The following is a 19089-nucleotide window of genomic DNA, read 5'->3' as shown; positions in this document are numbered from 1 at the left end:
TGCATGTATTAGCTCAACTATGTGACATGTCGGAAGTCTCAGCTTTTATGGTTGCCAATTCAGCACTACCTCCTTAAACCCAGGGGGCCAGCAAATTTCAATTTTTGCAGCAAAGTTCAGTTTGGCTTCACTGAATTGGTACATTAAAACCAATGGAACCTCTCTATAGTGGATTACAACTTGAGGATGCACAGAAGCCCTGCCTCCCAATGTTCACCAAAGTGCTATACATCTGTCTGCCAATCGTGAGAACTCCATGAGTTGACGTCGCAGCCCAGTGATGGACTTCATTGAAAATGGGTGCTTGCACTCCAAAATGTGCCGTCACGTTGAATACCCACTGCCAAAACCGTTAGTGTATTTTGTGCATTTTTTTTCCGAATTCTACAGAATGAATTAGTGGCAGCCATTTCCTTGCCATGCACCATTTCCTGAACACTGTGATGAGAGGTGAAACGCTATCGAGCCCCAGAAGTCCCACCTGATCCCACTGTGCACTGCCACCTCAGTGTCAATGACAACGCAGTGGACATGCTCATTTTGTGTCATTTGTCATGGGTGCCAGGAATTAGTGGTTTTTGAGGAAAGTCAGTGGACACCTCAACTGTGCCCTGAGGGAAGGGAGAAAGGTGGGAGTGCATAATTTCCAGAATAATTTCGACCACATAAGGATCTTTAATGTTCACTGACAGGGCACAGCACATGGGCACCTTTTGCATCTTGCCTCCATTGAAACGCAGCCATCGCCACCTGGTTTGAACCCAGGTACTCCAGCTCAATATTTGAGCACCCTAGCCACTGAGCCATCCCAGCAGGTCACGGATGCCAAGTAGCGAGCAAGTGGCAAATCTGAGATCCATTTTCGTGCCATGTGTAGGTGTGTATTCTGTGCACTACAAAGTGGGAAGATGCCAGCGAGCATCGAAGTCATAGCGTCGCAGCAGATTGGGAAATGCAACTGAGCACCACCATCCCCGCATCCCTGTAGCTGATTCTGCTATCACAATGGACTCGGCGTTCTAACACCAACGAGCATACTGCAGTAGTATTTTGAACTTGAGGACTGCGTAAATATATAGCGTTGACAAAGCCTGCTCAATGCAGGACGGAAATAAGTTTGTGCAGTAAAAACAAGGTTATAATCAAAAAAAGCCTTATTAGTGTGTTTTAACCCTAACACCACATACGCCCCCGACGAACCCAAGTACTTCTCCCTGTCATTTGTTGCCCAGGCTCTCCCTCGCCGGAGCAAGTAAAAATGAAGAGTGATTTCTCGAGTGTGGCTTGTGAAAAAAACCACTGCTAGTGTAAATCTTGGCGAGATGTCTTGGCAAGAAAGTGAGAGCGCAAAGGACATGCTCAGCATGAAAGAAGTGCATTTCGATGCGACCAACAACCCACATTCACTTAGACGACGTATGCCGCTGTCATCTGCAGACCAGTAAAGCATGACACGCACTTATTTATTGCTTTTGTTACTTTTGATATTGCGGCTGAAATACAAAAAGCTTTATTTTCTTTGAAAGTAACCAATTTTATGTAGGTATATCAAGGAAACCGTGCACATTCACTTTTTGCAAGGGGTTTATCGTTTAGCCGTTCCATGCCAAGCTTTTATGGAACAAAACTTTATGCGTTCCCCTAACAAACGACATATGCTCATGAAGGCGGCGATACATATAATGCCTGTCACTTCCTACTTTGTCATAATGAGCTTGCTGCAAACTGGTAATTTCTTCTAACAACGGTTGAAAGGACTGTTTCATCTGTATGGGAGAGCTGGAAAAGTGGCGAAAAGTCTGTGGAGGCAGAGCTTCAGCTGCATTTTCAAGTTGTAATTGACTATAGGCATTTTATTCTTAACATTATGCTGTAAAATCTCTATCACAAGAATCTCACATGGCCACAAAAAATTATCACAGCACCAGAAATTCATATCATCCAAAGTGAACAAAATTAGCAGAATTTACCCAGATCTGTTTTTGGCTGCCAAGGTTTGGCTGCCAAGGCAACGGCTAAGCACCACTGCCAATTCGTGACACCGGCACTGTGATGGTCGTGCGCCGCCGCTCACTGCTTGCGACGTATACCATGCAACTGGCTGTCGTAATGTCGACGATGTCGAGCTGTGCTCAAAGCTACCAAGTACCTGATTCTGCATCTCAGTGTGTGCCGAAATAGGCAGGAAACCACCACACACACGCAGTCAAGGGCATTCAACAGGCCAGCTGCCTTGAGAGGCTGGAAGAGCACCACAATCTGTGAGCTGATGCGTGGTGGGCACAACAGTAAGGAATCATTTACAGTCAAGCCCACTTATAACAATATTCAAGTGCCATGGAAATACCATTGTTATAACCAATAATTGTTATAACAGGGTTGTGCCGAAAAAAAAGAAAGGATGACAAACTTCAGAGCATTTATTGACAGTAAATACCCAGAGGGGTTTGATTGTTCTAATGCCTGTAAAAGCTCGTTAAATCGAACTTCAGGGAACCGGAACAATGTTCACCGTTGACCAAAGCACCGCCATCACTGCGCCACCGGGAGCTTTGCGCACCTCCACGTCACAGGAATCAAGCCGGCTTTTTGGAAGCTATTCTTATGGGAAATTCAAAAAGCATGCAGAACCAAGGGTGCGGTGACAGCTGACAAGAGAAAAACCGCGCTAGCTGCATGCACGCGCACTGCACTGACTGATTGGGGTACGCATGGTGTGCGTAGCCAATGCAGCAATGCAGCAGCTCTCCTGACGCGATGACGCCTGCCTCTTTTGCTTTCGTGGCATTGCTGCGCCAGCTTAGTCCATTGGTCGGCCCCACACATGCACGCTTTTGTGTTGTAAGCATGGTTTTGCTGGTGTGGTTGTAGCATTTCTTTTCTTTTTCTGTAATGGTTGACACTCAATTACCAGATTTAATTGTTATAACCAATAATGTGCCTTGACAGCATTGCTATAAGCAGTTTATTTTACCATAGAACACATGGCAAAGCTTATGGTGCCATGACTGACCATTGTTATATCCGATATATTGTTATAACCAGTATTGTTATAAGTGGACTTGACTGTTCTCAGATGTCTGCCAGTCATCTGGATGTGCGAATATCGTGAAGAGGAACCGCCTCTCTAAGCAGTACACGGGGAAGTGGCAACAAAAAAATCTTGGTCTGTGGTCTATCTGCAAGACAAAGAAAGAAAAGGACGAGCAGTGTTTAACTCACAAGGAAGTGGCAGACAAGCTTAGTTTTGTCTTCGTTCATTATAGCCAGAATGGAGTCCATCTTGTCAGCAGTGAAAGTGGGGTGAAGGAAAGAAAGGTCTACAGCGTCCAGAGGTGCCATGAGCTCAGGGGCTGCGTACGCCTCGCCGTAGCTTTTCCGGTACAGGCAGAGAACGAGGTGCAGCTCTCCCCAGACGTGAAATACGCACAAGGCACACTGTGCATGTTGTGCCTGCAAGAAAGCGTAAGTACATAAGTACAATCTAAGAGAGAGACTACTACACAAGGCTGTCTTGCGAGACTGCTGCAGTGACAATGAGCTTACAGAGTGAAGGCCATTTCAGAAGAGATTTTACTGCTTCTACAAGATTTTTTATGACAGCCAATGAAAGCAATGTTATGCACAATAATTTTTAAAATGCGCTGAAAAAATGTTTTGCAACAAGCATTACTAACTAGCACAGAACACTCACACTGCACAGAATTATCACATATAGTATCGCCTCAAGAAATGGTTTCATCACTAGGCTTTTGAAGAAAATGACTTGTGTTTTTGTCAGAGTTTGAAGTGCACTAAAAATTAGAAATAATGCAGCCATTTGCGATATCTGCTGTGTATAAGTCAACCCCCAGCGCTTACATCCTTCAACCCCCCAAAACAACATCAACGCCCAAAATAAGTCGAAGTGCCCCCCGTTCCCCCTAGCTAGCCAAAGGCAAGGTAGATTTTGAAAGCGTAATCTGTGTTATGTAATTTAATGTAAATGGATTGTGGTGCAGGCGCTACTCAAAGTACTTGCCCAAAAACGTGTTTTACTCAAAGTAACAGTGATATCACGATGCAATCACAAAGAAGGCCATCAGCCGGAAGCAAAGTGAGATAAAGATTATACAATGGCCTTCCATGCCTTCCACAATTGCATGCGGCCCGACCGACTCCAAACTGGCAACGGTCCTGTAGTTTCGGATGCCAGCATGATGCATGCTATGGAGGTTACCAAAGTTTGCACTCGAACTACCAACCACTCTTTTGGGAACGTCGCAGCCAGCCCGCTTGAGCCAAGTAAATTAACACCTTAGTTTGAATTATTGCAAGTGGAACTGATTTGCCATGAACTAATGCAGCTCTTTACATCCTGCTCAAAATGGGCAATAGGCATGTGGCTGGACTATTCACAGATACGGATCAAATGGCAACACGGGTCAATGCTGCCTTCCAAGCGCACTTAACCCTTTGAGGGTCGAATTATTTTGAAGAAAACTTTCCCAGGTGATGAAATTACTTTATTGCGGATCTTGAATCTACAAAATGTATATAATCGAGAATAAATAGTAAAAAAAAATTAGGAACAGTACTTTGGTGACAGCATCACTCACAACTGGAATATGTTTAATAGAATAGAATAGAAATGGTGATAAGCAAGCTAAGAGCAGCACTAATAAAGATAGAAACCAACTTTCGCCGCCTCTGCAAAACAGTGCCCACAAGAAGAAAACACGTTTCGCGCGACTCCGTTGCGATCCCGCAGCGGAATCGAAACCGCGTAGGCACGTTGCCACAGAGGGCGAGAATACCTCGCGAGCAACGGTGATAAGCAAGCTAAGAGCAGCGCCAATAAAGATAGAAATCAACTTCGGCAGCCCCTGCAAGATAGTGCTGACAAAAAGAAAACTCAAATTTAGTGCGACTCCGTTGCGATCACGCGGCGAAACCAAAACTACAAAAGGGGTGTTGCCGCAGTCTGTGCCGCCGCGCTAAAGCTAGACATAAGTTCTGCTTATCTCCGTAAGAAGGCAGCACAAAATTCAAACACTTCTTGTAAGTCCTAAGAGGTGGCAGCACCCCCCCAGTGAGCACGCATTGTTCTTTTGGCGCAAAATTTCAAACAGAAGATCGAAACCGTACCCGTAAGGCAAAGACCTTGCGGGACAGAAAACCGCCGCCGTACATATACGGCAAAAACCTTCAAAGGGTTAAAACTGCAATTAGTAACTGGCTCAATGAAGACAGAAAGTGCGTGAGCGAATGAAAGTGGTTGAAGTCACACTAAGCGGTAAGCATACACAGCCAGTTCTTTATGCTACTCAAGCCCACTCTGACACAAGATATCTTTCCGGTACTCACACTTTGCTTTTCAATACTCAGGTCCAACATGCGTGTGGCAAGTTCTGATGTGGCTTGCATCAGCTCAGTGATCTTCGTGACGTACGAGGGAGGCGTGTTTGGGTTGACGGCCTGAATATGGTGAGCAAATGTCCGGAAGATTTCAGCCACAACGATGACTTTAGGGAGGTGATCCTCTTGCACTTTAGGTTCTTCAATTTCAGATGTGTCTTCTAATAAACAAAAACAAAAAAGAATACCACAGTATCCACATCAGCCTCACCTAATGAGGACAGCAACATTCTTAAACATGATTAATCAAAAACATGCTTAATGACTACTGCTCCAAGTCCATTTATTAACAACAAAAAAAGTTAAACCAGAAGCCACCTATAAAATTAACAGCAATTACATGCATTGCAGATTATATGCAGTAGCTATAGAGAAGCAATCACATTTAAATCCTATTTTTTATTGTCAATATCACTCATGCAGGGTGCTCCGACCTTCCTGCAAGTTTCCTGTCTTTAGCGCGCCCGCACGGTGGCAGTCACTTCGAAGAGCAGGACACTTGATGTCAAACCCTGTGACTCCTTGCCGCGTCATTCAGAGGGTTGTGGCTTTCGTGGGCGTTGCTTTGTCAACAGTGCCAAGGCTGTTTTATGACAACACAAAGTGAACAAGGGAAGCCTCAGGGTGCTCACCAAGGTTTTAACAAGAAGACAAGAGGACTTGTTCTCGTGCCGAAACTTTGGTGAGCACCCTGAGGCTCCCCCTCCCATGTTCACTTAGTGTTGTCAAGAAACTCATCTACCTGCCCTCTCTCTACCAGGACTGTTTTATGGCTTTCAATCATGCTTCTTCATCGTTTCTGGTGTTTTTCATTCCTCTTCGAAGCCTATACTCCATCTCATAAGCTTCTTGCAGCACAATCAAAGCTAGAGACCCCTGAGCCTAACAGGAGAGTGCGTTAAGGGAGGATGACCGCGGTCATTGCGACAAAAATCAATTTTTCTAAAAACAGTTTTTCATATTAAATATACTTCAGACCATATTCGCAAATATCTACGTCGACAACAGTCTCAGAGCACAAGAAAAGTGAATATTTTGAGAGTAGATCGGTTGAAAAATGATGCTTGAGCTTCGAAATGATGTTCCACATCATGTGATCGCGTTTCCGAAACTTGGGTAGTTGAAACGAGCTTGGCATCAATTTATTCAGAAGAAGAGCTGTGTGGTGATGTTATTTTTACTGGCTTTTACTTTATGCATTAAACTTAATTAGTTTTTTTCCTATATTACCAGCCAAACCATACCGTATGTTCTAATCACAGTGTTTTTTACCAATGTATTTTCACTGAGGCAAGTGCAAAGATAGCATCACCACATAAAGTGTGTCTTGGGCGATACATTTCTGTAAATTTTTTGAATAATTTATAAACATTTCTTGCCAAACGGCCTGTAATGAAGAGCCCAATTAAAACCACAGAATTCCTTATACAGTTGAACCCCTCAATAACGAAAGCCCTCAAGAACGAAATTCTCGCGGCAACGAAAAATTCTGGCACCCCCGGCGAACTCCCATAGGGTTCAATGCATTTGTCCCCTCTCAACAGCGAAGGGTTTTTAAAAAGCAGTCCCGCATTAACGAAAGTTTGAGGTAGTGATTGGAACATTTTTTCGGCACATCAGCCAGTCGGGAACATAGAATGGGCAAAACTGCAGCAGCACACTCATCCGACAAGTCGGGCCCGTTCATTTCACCTGCCAACAAGCACCGGCGCAGCCATTTTTGTTTACTTTCGGTTGGTTCGGTAATGATGATGATAGCAAAGCATTTTTTTTTTTTTTGCCCGCTGAAAGCGGATTTTTACTAGCCCGTCTGTTGGCGACTACGCACGCACGTGACGTTTCACGTGACGACACCGCCGGCCAACCGGGGAAGAGCAAGGAACCCTTTTTTCTTTCTTTTCGCTAGTGCGCCTACCACGCTATCCCGCCGATCTCGCCGTCCGCCTTGTGCAAGCCGAATTTGCCCGCGACTTGCTTGCGTACAGTGTTTTTTGTTGTTTTTTTGACTGTCGGAAACATGCCGCCTCCTGTAAAGAAGCGCAAGTTTTTGACGCTGCAGGAAAAGGCTGCAATCATCGCCGAAGCTGAAAAAGGCAGAAAGAAGACGGACATTGCGGAAGAGTTCAGTATCCCGTGCAGCTCACTTTCTACGATTCTGAAATCAAAGAATGTAATCATGAGGAATTCAGCGACGACGCTATTATCGACAGTGTGCGCAAAGGAAATGAGGCGAGTGACGACGAAGATTGCGAAAACCAAGCACAAGGTAAGCAAGTAAGCTCGCGTGATGTGCTTGATGCTTTTGACGTTATCCGGACTTTTCTCGGCGACCACGACGACGACGAAGCTATGCATAGCTTATCAAGCTGCGAAGCCAGAGTCGTCAAGCTCCTGCACAGCAATGTCAAGCAGAGCAAAATAAGCGACTTTTTTCATTAAATTTTCGTTCTGCAAGGTAATGGGTGTGCTTATTTGTCTATTTTCGCGACAGCGAAATTCTCACGACAACGAAAAGGTTTTCCTGCCCCGGCGGTTTCGTAATTGCGGGGTTCGACTGTAGCTCACAATCTAGTAGAGCTACTCAAAATCTAATTGCATATTTGGACTCTACATAAGAAGCACACTTTCATGACAACGATGATATAGGTTGTGCCAGAAACATAAAACAATAGTTTTAAGATCAGCATCCCCCCATAAAACGTCTTCCCTCAAGCATCGCCACCTGCTTCTCGTCTGCTCGCGGCGTATGCAGATATGGTTGGAAAAGAATATACTATATAGACGCTGTTTGCGTACCACACACTGAAGGAACATCAGGCAGTTTTAGAACAGTGTATGCACGCTTATGTTTGCTAAATGCAAGCATTACGTGGCACATAACGCTGCTTGTCACATGCGCAACCGGAGACGCAACAATAACTTCAGCCTAGTGTTGGCCTCACGTGTTAAGAACAGAAACCATTTTTGCCAACACACTGACGCTCCTCTTCAGGCCTAGGAGTGGCAGAATCGCCACTTGAAATAAAAAAATACAGAGCAATCCTCTCGTAACGATACTGAGAAAGCCGGAAAATCCGACCGTTATAACCGATTATCAAAAAGCAAAAAGAACACCCATGTATTTCCCCACGCATGTACGTATTACCCCATGCATGTAGCCACCACCATTGGTGCTCCTGTCAAGGGTGCACAGTGTCTTGGCACTCTGCCAAGTTCGCCAAGCGAGTCTCTTCCACTGGAGCAGCAGGATGGTAGGTAGCGTTGGTGTGGGCCTTGTTTTCGACACAGCAGTTGAAGATAAACACAGTGGGCCTTAGCTGAACTTCGTGCCACATATAGAACATATCTGATTCGTTTTGAATAATTTTGAACATACTCTATTTGATTTGTTCGGATAATCAAACAAGAGGATATTCGATTCGCTGTTCGAAATTTTATAATATTCGCACACTCCTGGTCACGCATGCTAAACTCAGGAAACAGCGTATGTAATGCACACCTGTACGTTATGGCCTGATTTGAAATAGCCTTTGATGCATGCACACTTTAAAGGACTATAGACACTTAATTTTAGTTGTGTTTTCTTCTTTTAAATGATGCTTTAAACCAGGGGTTCTTAAACTTTTTTGCCCCAAGGAACCCCAATTGCTTTCAACATGTGCCAAACTTTCACCATTTGCTATCAGAAGTATGATGGTCTCACCTGTGGTGCTACTTCCTACCGTCCAATAGCCAAGCTGGTTGACAAGGAATTGCCATGTCTCGGTTAACTGGCCAGGAGAAAGGTGAATGCAACACTCAGCAAACTTGTGTAGAAATGATGCCGGAATGCTTGTAGGGGCCAACGGACCACCGAGGTTACTGAACGATGAGAAGATGTTCCGGATGAGCTTTGGCACCCGGAAAAGTGCAGTATATGTAGCCAGGATGCTTTCCAAAAGTGAGTTCCGGGCTTTCAAGAGGCCTGGCTGGCGCTGAATGAAAAAAAAGGAAGTGTACCATCAACTGTTTGGATGGGTGCAAGACCTGTATAAGTGCTAATGAACTGCGTACTGCCTCACAATCCTCTAAAATGCCGAAGCATGCAATCACTGTACTTACGTAGCAAAGATGAAATTCTTGATAGCAAGTACAAGTCAGCGCAGTTCCAAGTTTGGACAACATGAAAAAGTTTGTTCAAATCTGATCTTCAACTTTGTGCTGTCAAGCTATGCTGTTGCAGTTCATAGTCAACGAACAGTTTAACCCCATTATATCAAACTTGTTTAGATAGATCAAATTGTCCTTTATATCAAATAATTTCTGGACACCATAAATATACAAAATGAATGTGTAGAAAAATGTACAGCTATATTGTACAAAACCTAGCCATCACATCTGACAGATCTAACTCCGAACTACACCGGTCGGCTCAAGAAGCTGGCTTTCCCTCAGCACATCTGCGCAGGTTAGCTTTCCCGCAATGTACTATACAGTAACTTTAGACGTCACCATGCCATACACATAATTTGGAATATGTACCACAGCCGGCTGCACAATGGTGCGTGAAGCATTATGATGCATGAAGTACTGTGGAGTCCAATAAAGCAATGTGCTGCTTTACCCTTTCCCTACCATGAAAATGAAGAAACCTGCACCTTAATTATCATATTTTTTTTTTCTCAGTTCATGAAGCTTTTTTTTTTTTCTGAACAAAATGATGCCATTCTTTCAACTCAGTAGAATCCCTTCATATCACAAACTGCGTAAAAAAAGAATGTTTGAAGAAGGCTTCACTGCTTGGCATCTTGCGAAAAAGCGTCTTGAAGGGCTCGATACACTATGAAAAAAGAATACGAAGAAAAATAACCTAAACGGTGCCAAAAAACTTGAACACGAATAGAGTCTACTTTCTGCGGCTCTTAAAGCACAGTTAGTAGGTCACTTTCGTTTGGGAGAATTCGAAGCCAGGCGAGGCATAGAGGCCAGCTCCACACAGTTCGCACCAGCACTGCGTTTCCTTCCTTTTCTTCTGTGAAGCATCTTAGTTGACAGACTAGTAGCACACTAAGCATCTCCACGCGGTGTTGCTTTTTTTCACTGTGGGGGGAATTTTTCTGGGGAAATGTCTTCATTGGAATCTCAGCAAGTTGCTTAGTGAGCATTTTTCTCGCTTTGGCATCTTCTCTTAATCTAGATTTTTCAGGAGAAAATCTTCCATAAGTTTCACACTAAAAATCAAGATCAGTGTCTTTTCCTCCAGACTTCTGGTACAGAAAAAAGGCATTGAAGATAGCCAATTCCATGAGGTGTCAAAAAATTTTCTTGCAGTACACTTCAGGCAAGTTCCGCTAGAAGGGTAATACGACAAATTCTGATCACTTTTGTCTACACCACCCATGATGTAGTACAGTCTAATGTGATGTAGGCAGTCTAATGTTTTGACTTTACTTCATTACATCTGTTGATTTCACCCTTTTGAGGCTTTTGCTTCGTGCATGGAGGCATACCCTTCCGCATGAGCCGGGCTATGCAGTAAACATCTATTCTCCACTTGATGAGTGAATCTATTAGCTCTGGACAGTTATGGTAGTTGTCCACTGCCACTGTACAGCCCATTTCGAGAAACGGCTCCATCAATGCTATAACAAACTTAGTTCCCATAGCTATTTCCTAGCCTTGCGGCACTGAGCCTTTGCTCATGTATAGTATGATGTTGCAAATATAACCAGAGCTAGAATCAAAGGAGAAAAGCTTCAGTCCGAACCTAGCTCGTTTTAGAGTCATGTATTGCTTCCATCCGAGTCTACGTTTGAAGAGCAAGAGGCTTTCGTCGATTGAAACGTCTTGCTCAGGTACAGCCCTCCTCAGAAGTACACAGTCCAAGTGGTTTAGTACTTCTAAGCTGTTTAGCGGGGCTCCCTAGCACATCTAGCAGTCCAAAGCTTGGGAGGATTGAGGACGCAATGCCATTCTTCATTCGAAAGGCTACTGTTGCTGAGGTTGCATAACAAGGCATGCAGGAAGCCTCACAAGCAAACACATTGGGCAGTATACTTTGACGGGGAGTGTGCATATTGAGACAGAAACTTGTCATTCAGCCTCTGAAGTACAGGCTATAGCCTCCATGCCCTCGGATTTGGATGGGTTGTCTCGTCTAATTCCTCTTCGTTATTCACAGAGTGCAGTCAACACATCAGCATTTGAACGTGGTTTCGGCTCAGTACCTCCCCAAATGTAGGCGTACTCAGAATGCCTTCTTCGACCAGCACAGATGAATCTGGGGTTTTACAATGATGCCTTGCAAAGTCACAAGAGCCAGAAACACTTTCACTTCTTTCCTGTCGACGTCCATCCATGAGGAAGTTGAATTAGAATGAAATAATTTCACTGCATGCCGGTTCGTTTCGGTGACAATTATGTCACCGATTACCTCATCAAAAAAAGTACAAACCCCGCCACTACATCATCAGTGTGAGGTGGTGCTTCGGTTATTCCAAGCATTTGATAAAACGGGAAACATGGTCCATCCACAGAATCATCGTCGTCAGAGTTCTCAAATGAGAACACATCCCTTTCTGTCTCTGTGCAAAACTTAAGGAGCCATCAAAATACTTTCTTTTGTGCACGCTTTCATTCCCTTGCGGCAGAGAGGCAGCCATGTTTCAAGTGCGAGTGTCAGAGGTGGGAATATAACAAAAGGCAAGAAACAAATGGCACAATACTGTACAAGTGTGGCCATCTAGTGTCAGAAATCGCAAATAGTCGTCATTGGTTACATTCGTACAAAAACTCATGTAGACTATACTCGTCAGCAGCTGGAAAAGGATTAACGTGGGCTCGTGCAGCTATTAAGTGACGCTGCGCTACTAGTTGGGGTGAAGTGTCCTGTTCCCACACAGCACTCCGGGTCTTCAAATTAGCCGAGCTGGTGCAAGCTCCTGGCTCAAATTATACGGTAAAATTTACTTTACAAATTTCAGGACTGCAGAAACGCCAAGAATTATTTGGGATTTTGAATTAACTGAGATCGAACTATTAAGGTTTATCTGCAATAGAATGTTTAAGGGGAAAAAGGGTCTTTAAAATTTTTATTAATGAGGTAACAGCCAAGAAATCTTCTGGAACATGTATATTTGTGTGTTGGTTCCAAACGTGCCATTTAATTGAATGTAAAATAAGTCCTTGTGCACTTATGTAATATTTTACGAATGATTTTTGTCATGAGCATTTCATGGCTTAAGTAGTGTCTCACAACATGAACTTAGGAAACTAAAGAAATATTGCCCACACATTTGAAATTGCCTTTTTAGAAGTGAAGGGATCACTCTTTTCTTTGTTCTGTCTCTTTGCCCCACCCCCATCCCTCTGTTCGCAATAAAAAGAGAAAGCTAAAATGGTCCTCACACAATGTAGTTTCAACATCAACTCTGTGTGTGTGTGTGTCAGGGTTTAATTGGTCACATGGCCAATGAGTCACACAATCCAATGGTCATGTGACCTTGCCATGTGACGATGTCACTTAGTGCGGATGTCGACCAGAAGATCTTGGTAGAGGTCGAGCTCTAACGGGCGACTTTGGAAAAAGAAAAAAGAAAACACTGCACTTACCAGGCCCCACACTTCCCAGCATTTCTGAAGGGTCTTGATCATGCTGCCCTCGACCAGGTTGGGTGCAATGCGCATTATGGTGCCCAGGCAGTGGAACCAGGCAGCGCTGGTGTACTCGAGGAGCTGCAGCTTGGCGGCCAGCTCACCGAACCAGCGGCGTGGCTTGAACAGGCTGCGCTTGAACTGGGGCATCACCACCACCAGGCAGTACTGCTCGCTCGCCTGGTAGGCCTCCAACAGCTGGTTCAAGAAGTACAGCTGCTGCTCGGCACTCAGCCCCAAGTCCTGCAGAGATCAGAGAATGGAAAGACATAGTACTATTCCACACCTGCAAAGACAGTGAAAGTGCCACAGCAAAGCACACATTTTCCAATGCCTCCTTCTAAAATTATGTTATGGTCTGACTAAAGGACATTTCTTTTTAAAGGATCCACATCTATTGCTCCAAATGCTATTTACACTACCCTTAAGACATGGTTTGCTACTGTCAAAGTCAGGGCTCGAGGCTCTGTCAAGCTGCCATAAGGCAGATTTTACTCCAGGGAGCCTCTGTGGGGAGCTTCTGTGGACAGCCTTGACTCTGTGCTTGTAAAACAGGTCGAAGTTTGTCTCAAGCGACACTTACTACAACTGGTGTCCCACTGAATGAGGTGCACTCCATTCCCAGGTGGTAGGCAAAGTAGGCCAGGAGCACAGTATTCGACTGCAGGTCTTCGGTTCTGCAAAAAGTGGCTGATTTAGGTGCAAATGAAACTAGAAGAAGCAATGACAAACATAAACTAAGGAGTTAAGATACCATCAAGCATTCAAAGACAGAAAGCACCTACTTGTTAAAAGAGATAACTCCTTCAAGGAATACGGAGAAGAACTCTGGAAGGTAGTGTGCAGCTGGCGTTTTGGATGATGCCTGCAGAGTACAACACAGTAATGAGCAAACAAGGATTACTGTCACATGCTCTGCCCACTCGCCGCTCAGAGCTGGCCACTCGGTTTTGCTTTTACCTGTTCATGACCCTAAAATTGCTGGCACTGCCAGCAGCTACGAGAATGGCATTTCCAAAAATGTAAGCACTGATATGGATATTACAATGAATCACAAGCTGTCCAAATAACAAGAAGCCTCCAGCAATAGTTAAAATGTTAACCATTCATTTTAGTTAACCAGCTTTCTAGCCAGCATGTCTTATCTGTATTCTGGCGCATTACACCGCTGACAATGCTATGCTGAAAAAAGGCTCTCTTAACTCAAAAAGCCTACATATTTTTTTAAAAACTGCTGACAGTCTTAGGTAAAACTTCCTGTATACGCACACGTACACACACAAAAAAATTTACAGGAAAAACATTGATTCATATTTGCATTCCTGAACGGCACATTTATATTAATGCCCTTGGCTTACTTCATCCTGCAGTCTCTGATAGCAAATGCTTTGCAAGTAGGAGCAATCGGACAAAAAGATGATGTCCACTATGGACTGCTCACCAGTGTCCCTCTGCTATTACATCACTAACAAAAAATATGTCTACAGTTAGGGACCTTCGTTTTCAGGCAAAACCCCATTTCACCCAATTCTTGCATCCCAGATGTATTTCTTAAGAATTAAACCCGATTTCTCTCTGATTAAGGGTTAAATCTGATTTTTCCCTGAAAATGAGCCTTCTAGACAAAGTTTGTTTTCCAGGTCACAAAGCTGAAGACATCCCAAGAAAAATTTGTGGATGTCTAGTGCTTATTTCAGAGAGGAGGCTTTGGTCAAAACAAGACATTTTTAACGCTCGTTTTCATGAGGCAGGTAAATTTGAGGATAAGTTTGAAAAGGGTGGTCTAAAAGCGAGAGGTCAAAACATGGCTACCAACCAGATGTCTTATCGAAGTCGCTGCATTAAGCGCTACCCAAGCTAATAATACCCTTATCCAAGGACGTTGTGCATTTAAAATGGTTTCTGTAAGGTTGAATGTTTTTGCACTGTACAGATAAAGAAAGGGCGGTCTTGCTCAGATACAAGAGTATTCCAGAGGAGATTGATAACGCATGCGAAGAAGCACTAGTAATAGATTAGAGAAAAAATTATCTTAATTGGTAAATAATTTCTTTTTTAGTGAACCCGCAAACAGGGCATCCTATGTCTAGCAGAAAAACGAACCGTTATAGTAAACTGTCCTGTGCTGCAAAAAATGACCCGGAAAAAAAAAAACGGAACAACGGAATGGTTTTCTGAATAACCCGATTTTTACCTAGATTTGAGCTAATAAAATATCGCCCAGTTTTTACCCCCTGAATTATGGAAAAAAATAAAACCCAAAAACGAAGGGCCCTATGTATTTTGCACTAAAAGAAGACAAAGCGCAGTCAGCAGCATCATGTGTCAGTCATGCTATTTTAGTGAGAAGTGCCCTAACTGTAGTCGCAATCAGCTTCCTGTAGTGGCAACATTTTTGTTCAGCATTTCTTTCCTGCATTGTTTTGTTTCTCAATTTTTTTTGTTTTATAGCATCTGAGAACCTGTCATCAGCTACTATAATAACTGAAGCCATTCAGAATGCCATCCTTGTTCATTTACGACTGAAGATGCCTTCAATCACATTTATGCCATGAGTAGGAATGGTTCCTCTCCCATGAGCAAGCACAGTTTGCATTCTACGGTTCTAACCTAAGAAGAAACTCTAATAAGCATATAACTCCCATATAACTGGAGATATACAACAGAAACCTTTGCCATGCAGTGGATGTAGTCAGGCTGACGATGACAATGATGAAATAAATAAATGCAGAGAATGCTAGTCACCGATCATTGGCTAACATTCATTAGTGACAAGCACCAGTACTCACCGTCTCTTTGAGCACTTCTCCAAAAAAACTCATGAGCTGCTCCAGGAGGTATTCATCACCCTTTCGTGCTCCGCTCCGACGATGAGGCTCAGCTTGCAGCACTTCCAGCATCTCTTCATTTACTTTCACATCTTCAACTTCCATTTCATCTCTTTCCCCAACTTCCAATTTGTCCTCCTTTGTCTCACTGCTGCCTTCCATTGCCTCAGTGCTGTCCTCCTTTGCCTCACTGCTGCCTTCCTTTTCCTCACTGCTGTCCTCCTTTGCCTCACTGCTGCCCTCATTCCCCTCGATGTCTTCTTCTTTGGAGCTCAGAGGCACTTGGGCATTCCAGCCATCCAGTCGGAGGTACTCATACAGGGCCGTCAGCCAAGCAGTGATGTTGTTCCTGTTTTGCGAGTACACAAAAATTAGTAAGAGGCATGAAATGATAGTGGACTGCTATCTGTGCCATGCTACATTTCCTCTCAAGAGAGTCTGCAGACGACACTTCATTGTTTTGCAAGTTGAGCAATACAGTTGTCCAAGGATAAAATCCAGGCTCTAGCACCTGCCGATAGCGTACTAACTCAGAGTTTTGAGAATACATGTGATAACCAGTGAGCTGCAAGAGGGAAGTCAATCGATAACAAGCATTCCTTGCCGAGTGTTACAGATGACCACAAAAACTGCACTGTGCGCCAAGCAAATCTGGTTAGCCAAGCCGTTGTCATGAGGTACTGCATTTGTGAGTCAGTCCTGAATGCAACCCTTAAAATTACATTAACATATGCATCAAGGTATGTTTGAGATGCATACATTTTGCAAAATATGACAAAAAGAAAAATGAACACCAGTTACTGCATTTGCATAACGCGAGAATCGGTGGCTACTATTTGTGGTGCTGACCGCACCATTCACTGTGCCACAGACTGGCGCCCTATGAGCGGAAGCACGAATGCCGCAAGCCCTAGTTCCCGCTGTGGCGCACTGAGGATACCACAAACCAGTGGCGCAGTGAATAGCATGAACACTAGCTAGCACTGCTGCTCTCCCTTTTCCCCCTCTTTCCTCGTTACTCCTTCGTGTCATGCCAACGACGCCCCGAAACAAGGAAGGGGATGCGGGTCCTGAGAAGTGGATCTTGAGATCGTGAGTGGGTCTGAAGAAGTGGAAGCAGCCTGCCACAAAGCACGCTTCAGACGAAGAAACAAACACACATCGGCTAAATATGGGGAAGACCACTATAAGCGCTATTGCACTCAAATTGACAGTCAATTTGCATAGTTCTGGGTTCTGGTGTTCAGATCCATTGTTCACGGATGGAAGCTGTTCGAATAGCAACAATGGGTTAACGCCCATATATGCGGAATTGATCATTCTCTACATTACGTTGGAAGTCCTCATACCACTCCTGTCGCAGTAGCTAAGCAATGTGCCACTGCCCTGGGTTGGCAGGTGCTGGCATTGGAGGGGCTTGCGAGACCCAAGCTGCTCTTCCCGAGCAATCCCTCACAACCAATCTTTAACTGAATTGCCAACTGCTACCAAGGTATTTTATTGAGGCTGGTGTAAAAATTCAGGGGGCACTTTGGCTACTAAAGTGCTGCAAGGCGAAAGCATTTCCTAGTGCACTGTGTTTTTTTTTCATATTTTATCTATTTCATTTTTAATCTTGTTTCTTTTCTTATTTTTTATTTGTTTATTTTCCAATCTTTATTTTTTTATTTTGTTCATTTCATTTATGAAACCCATGCATTCACTAGATGCACCTTTATTCATGCCCAAACCCTGAGCCTTTGTGGCGGCATCTGCACTTGAAATGCGAAAGGCATTGGTTCAATACCCAGCCTCAACAGAGTTTTTAAGGCGAAAGCCTTTAATGGCTCATACTGTAGTGACCAAGTCACGTTAGCATATTTGAAGTCATGCTAGCAAATTTGTCTGGTTTCAGATTGGTAAAAATGGTCATGCCTTCACTGCACACGAATTTTCACAGCACAAATATGAGAGACAGTTACTGCCCAATTTCCTTCCCTCAAATAAAATTTTTGACTGGTGTCCACTCAGAGGTTCAGGTGTCCACTGAGATGACAGAGAATTACAGTGCCATTTCCATTCCTCAAAAGCGTTCCACTCCTAAAGGCAAAGATTAAGGGTCATTACTTGGCAGTTAATTAATGAATTAATGCATCAACAGAATGTGAAGTGAACAATCACGTAGCAGAATGCAGCACTCAGGCTTTCGCCTTTCACCACTTTAGCCCCTAAAGTTCCTCGAAATTTTTTTTTTTAAGTGAGACCAAAACACGGACACATTTGCTAACACTCCTTGGTCACGACAGTATGAGGCATTAAAGGCTTTCGCCTTAAAAACAGCATCACCGCAGAAAGTACATCCTTGTTAAGGCAGTTCTGTAAGTATTTCCAATAATTTATAAAAAAAATTTTCTCGCTAATAGTCTGTAATGAACCGCCCAAGTAAAACTACAGCCCTCCTTATAAATCACACTCTAGTCAAGCTATCTAAAATCAATTTGTACAGGGGCTCTACATAAAAAAGAGCACTTTTATGGTAATTGTGCGAAGGTTCGTGTTATAAAAAATTGTTTTAGGATCCACAACCTCCCTAACAGCTGCCACTATAAAATGCAACTTACAATCTGATGCAGGACAAAAATCAATCCACACAACTATTTCAACTTCCAGATCTTGTGCCCACAACCTACTTTTAAATGACTGCCTTGAAGAGCCAGAGCCAAGCCTATAAAAGCAAGGAAGGCACCAACAAACCTCAGCAGCAGGCTAGAGTGCACAAATTTCTTGATTGTTCTGTGCACCTTCAGCACTGCCTCTGATGACGCTGCTTTCTTGAAGTGCAGAATGTACATCATGTTGTCAAGCAGAGGTTTCAAATGACCAAATGCCTCCTGCGCAGCATAGAGAGGAATATACCAATAAAACAATTTGACTAGCCATCAATGCTCGCCTCAGCTGCGCACAGTTTACATGCGCTACAACATAAAGCTAGCCTGCACTAGGTGACATATAGCTTAAACGCTACTACATTTGAAAGCTACGAAGCCAGAAAATGGATTAAAAAATTCAGGGGGGCATTTTGTTAACCTAAAGTGCAGTGAGGCGAAAGCCTTAGGCGTGGTGTTGCTGCTTGTGTCACTGATGTGTGGTTAAGATGTTAAGCTTCGCCTCTAAAAGTGGATCTCGACAGCGTATTGCAACATTGCCAGGGAGTCCACAGAACGCCAGCGCCCATTGGGCTCTACGCCTTGCT

General features: G+C 43.8%; 1 protein-coding gene across 4 annotated transcripts in view; it reads right to left on the bottom strand.

Moving 5' to 3' along the window:
• Window positions 1-19089, bottom strand: part of LOC149339953 (unhealthy ribosome biogenesis protein 2 homolog) — a 51895-nt gene that overhangs the window by 24731 nt on the left and 8075 nt on the right. For all 4 annotated transcript variants that reach the window (XM_089548676.1, XM_089548672.1, XM_089548674.1 and 1 more), the window contains 8 exons: window positions 18591-18727; window positions 15819-16206; window positions 13815-13894; window positions 13613-13706; window positions 12988-13272; window positions 9101-9371; window positions 5347-5558; window positions 3223-3453 (listed from right to left, as the gene is read on the bottom strand). In XM_089548676.1, coding sequence (XP_089404802.1) covers window positions 3223-3453; window positions 5347-5558; window positions 9101-9371; window positions 12988-13272; window positions 13613-13706; window positions 13815-13894; window positions 15819-16206; window positions 18591-18727 — 1698 coding nt within the window. The remainder of the gene's footprint in view (window positions 1-3222; window positions 3454-5346; window positions 5559-9100; window positions 9372-12987; window positions 13273-13612; window positions 13707-13814; window positions 13895-15818; window positions 16207-18590; window positions 18728-19089) is intronic.

Source organism: Amblyomma mixtum, chromosome 6 (assembly GCF_055824585.1).
Source record: "Amblyomma mixtum isolate Tamu chromosome 6, ASM5582458v1, whole genome shotgun sequence".
NCBI classification, from domain to species: domain Eukaryota; kingdom Metazoa; phylum Arthropoda; class Arachnida; order Ixodida; family Ixodidae; genus Amblyomma; species Amblyomma mixtum.
The sequence above is the reverse complement of the archived record's forward strand: the minus strand, read 5'-3'. Positions and strand labels throughout refer to the sequence as shown.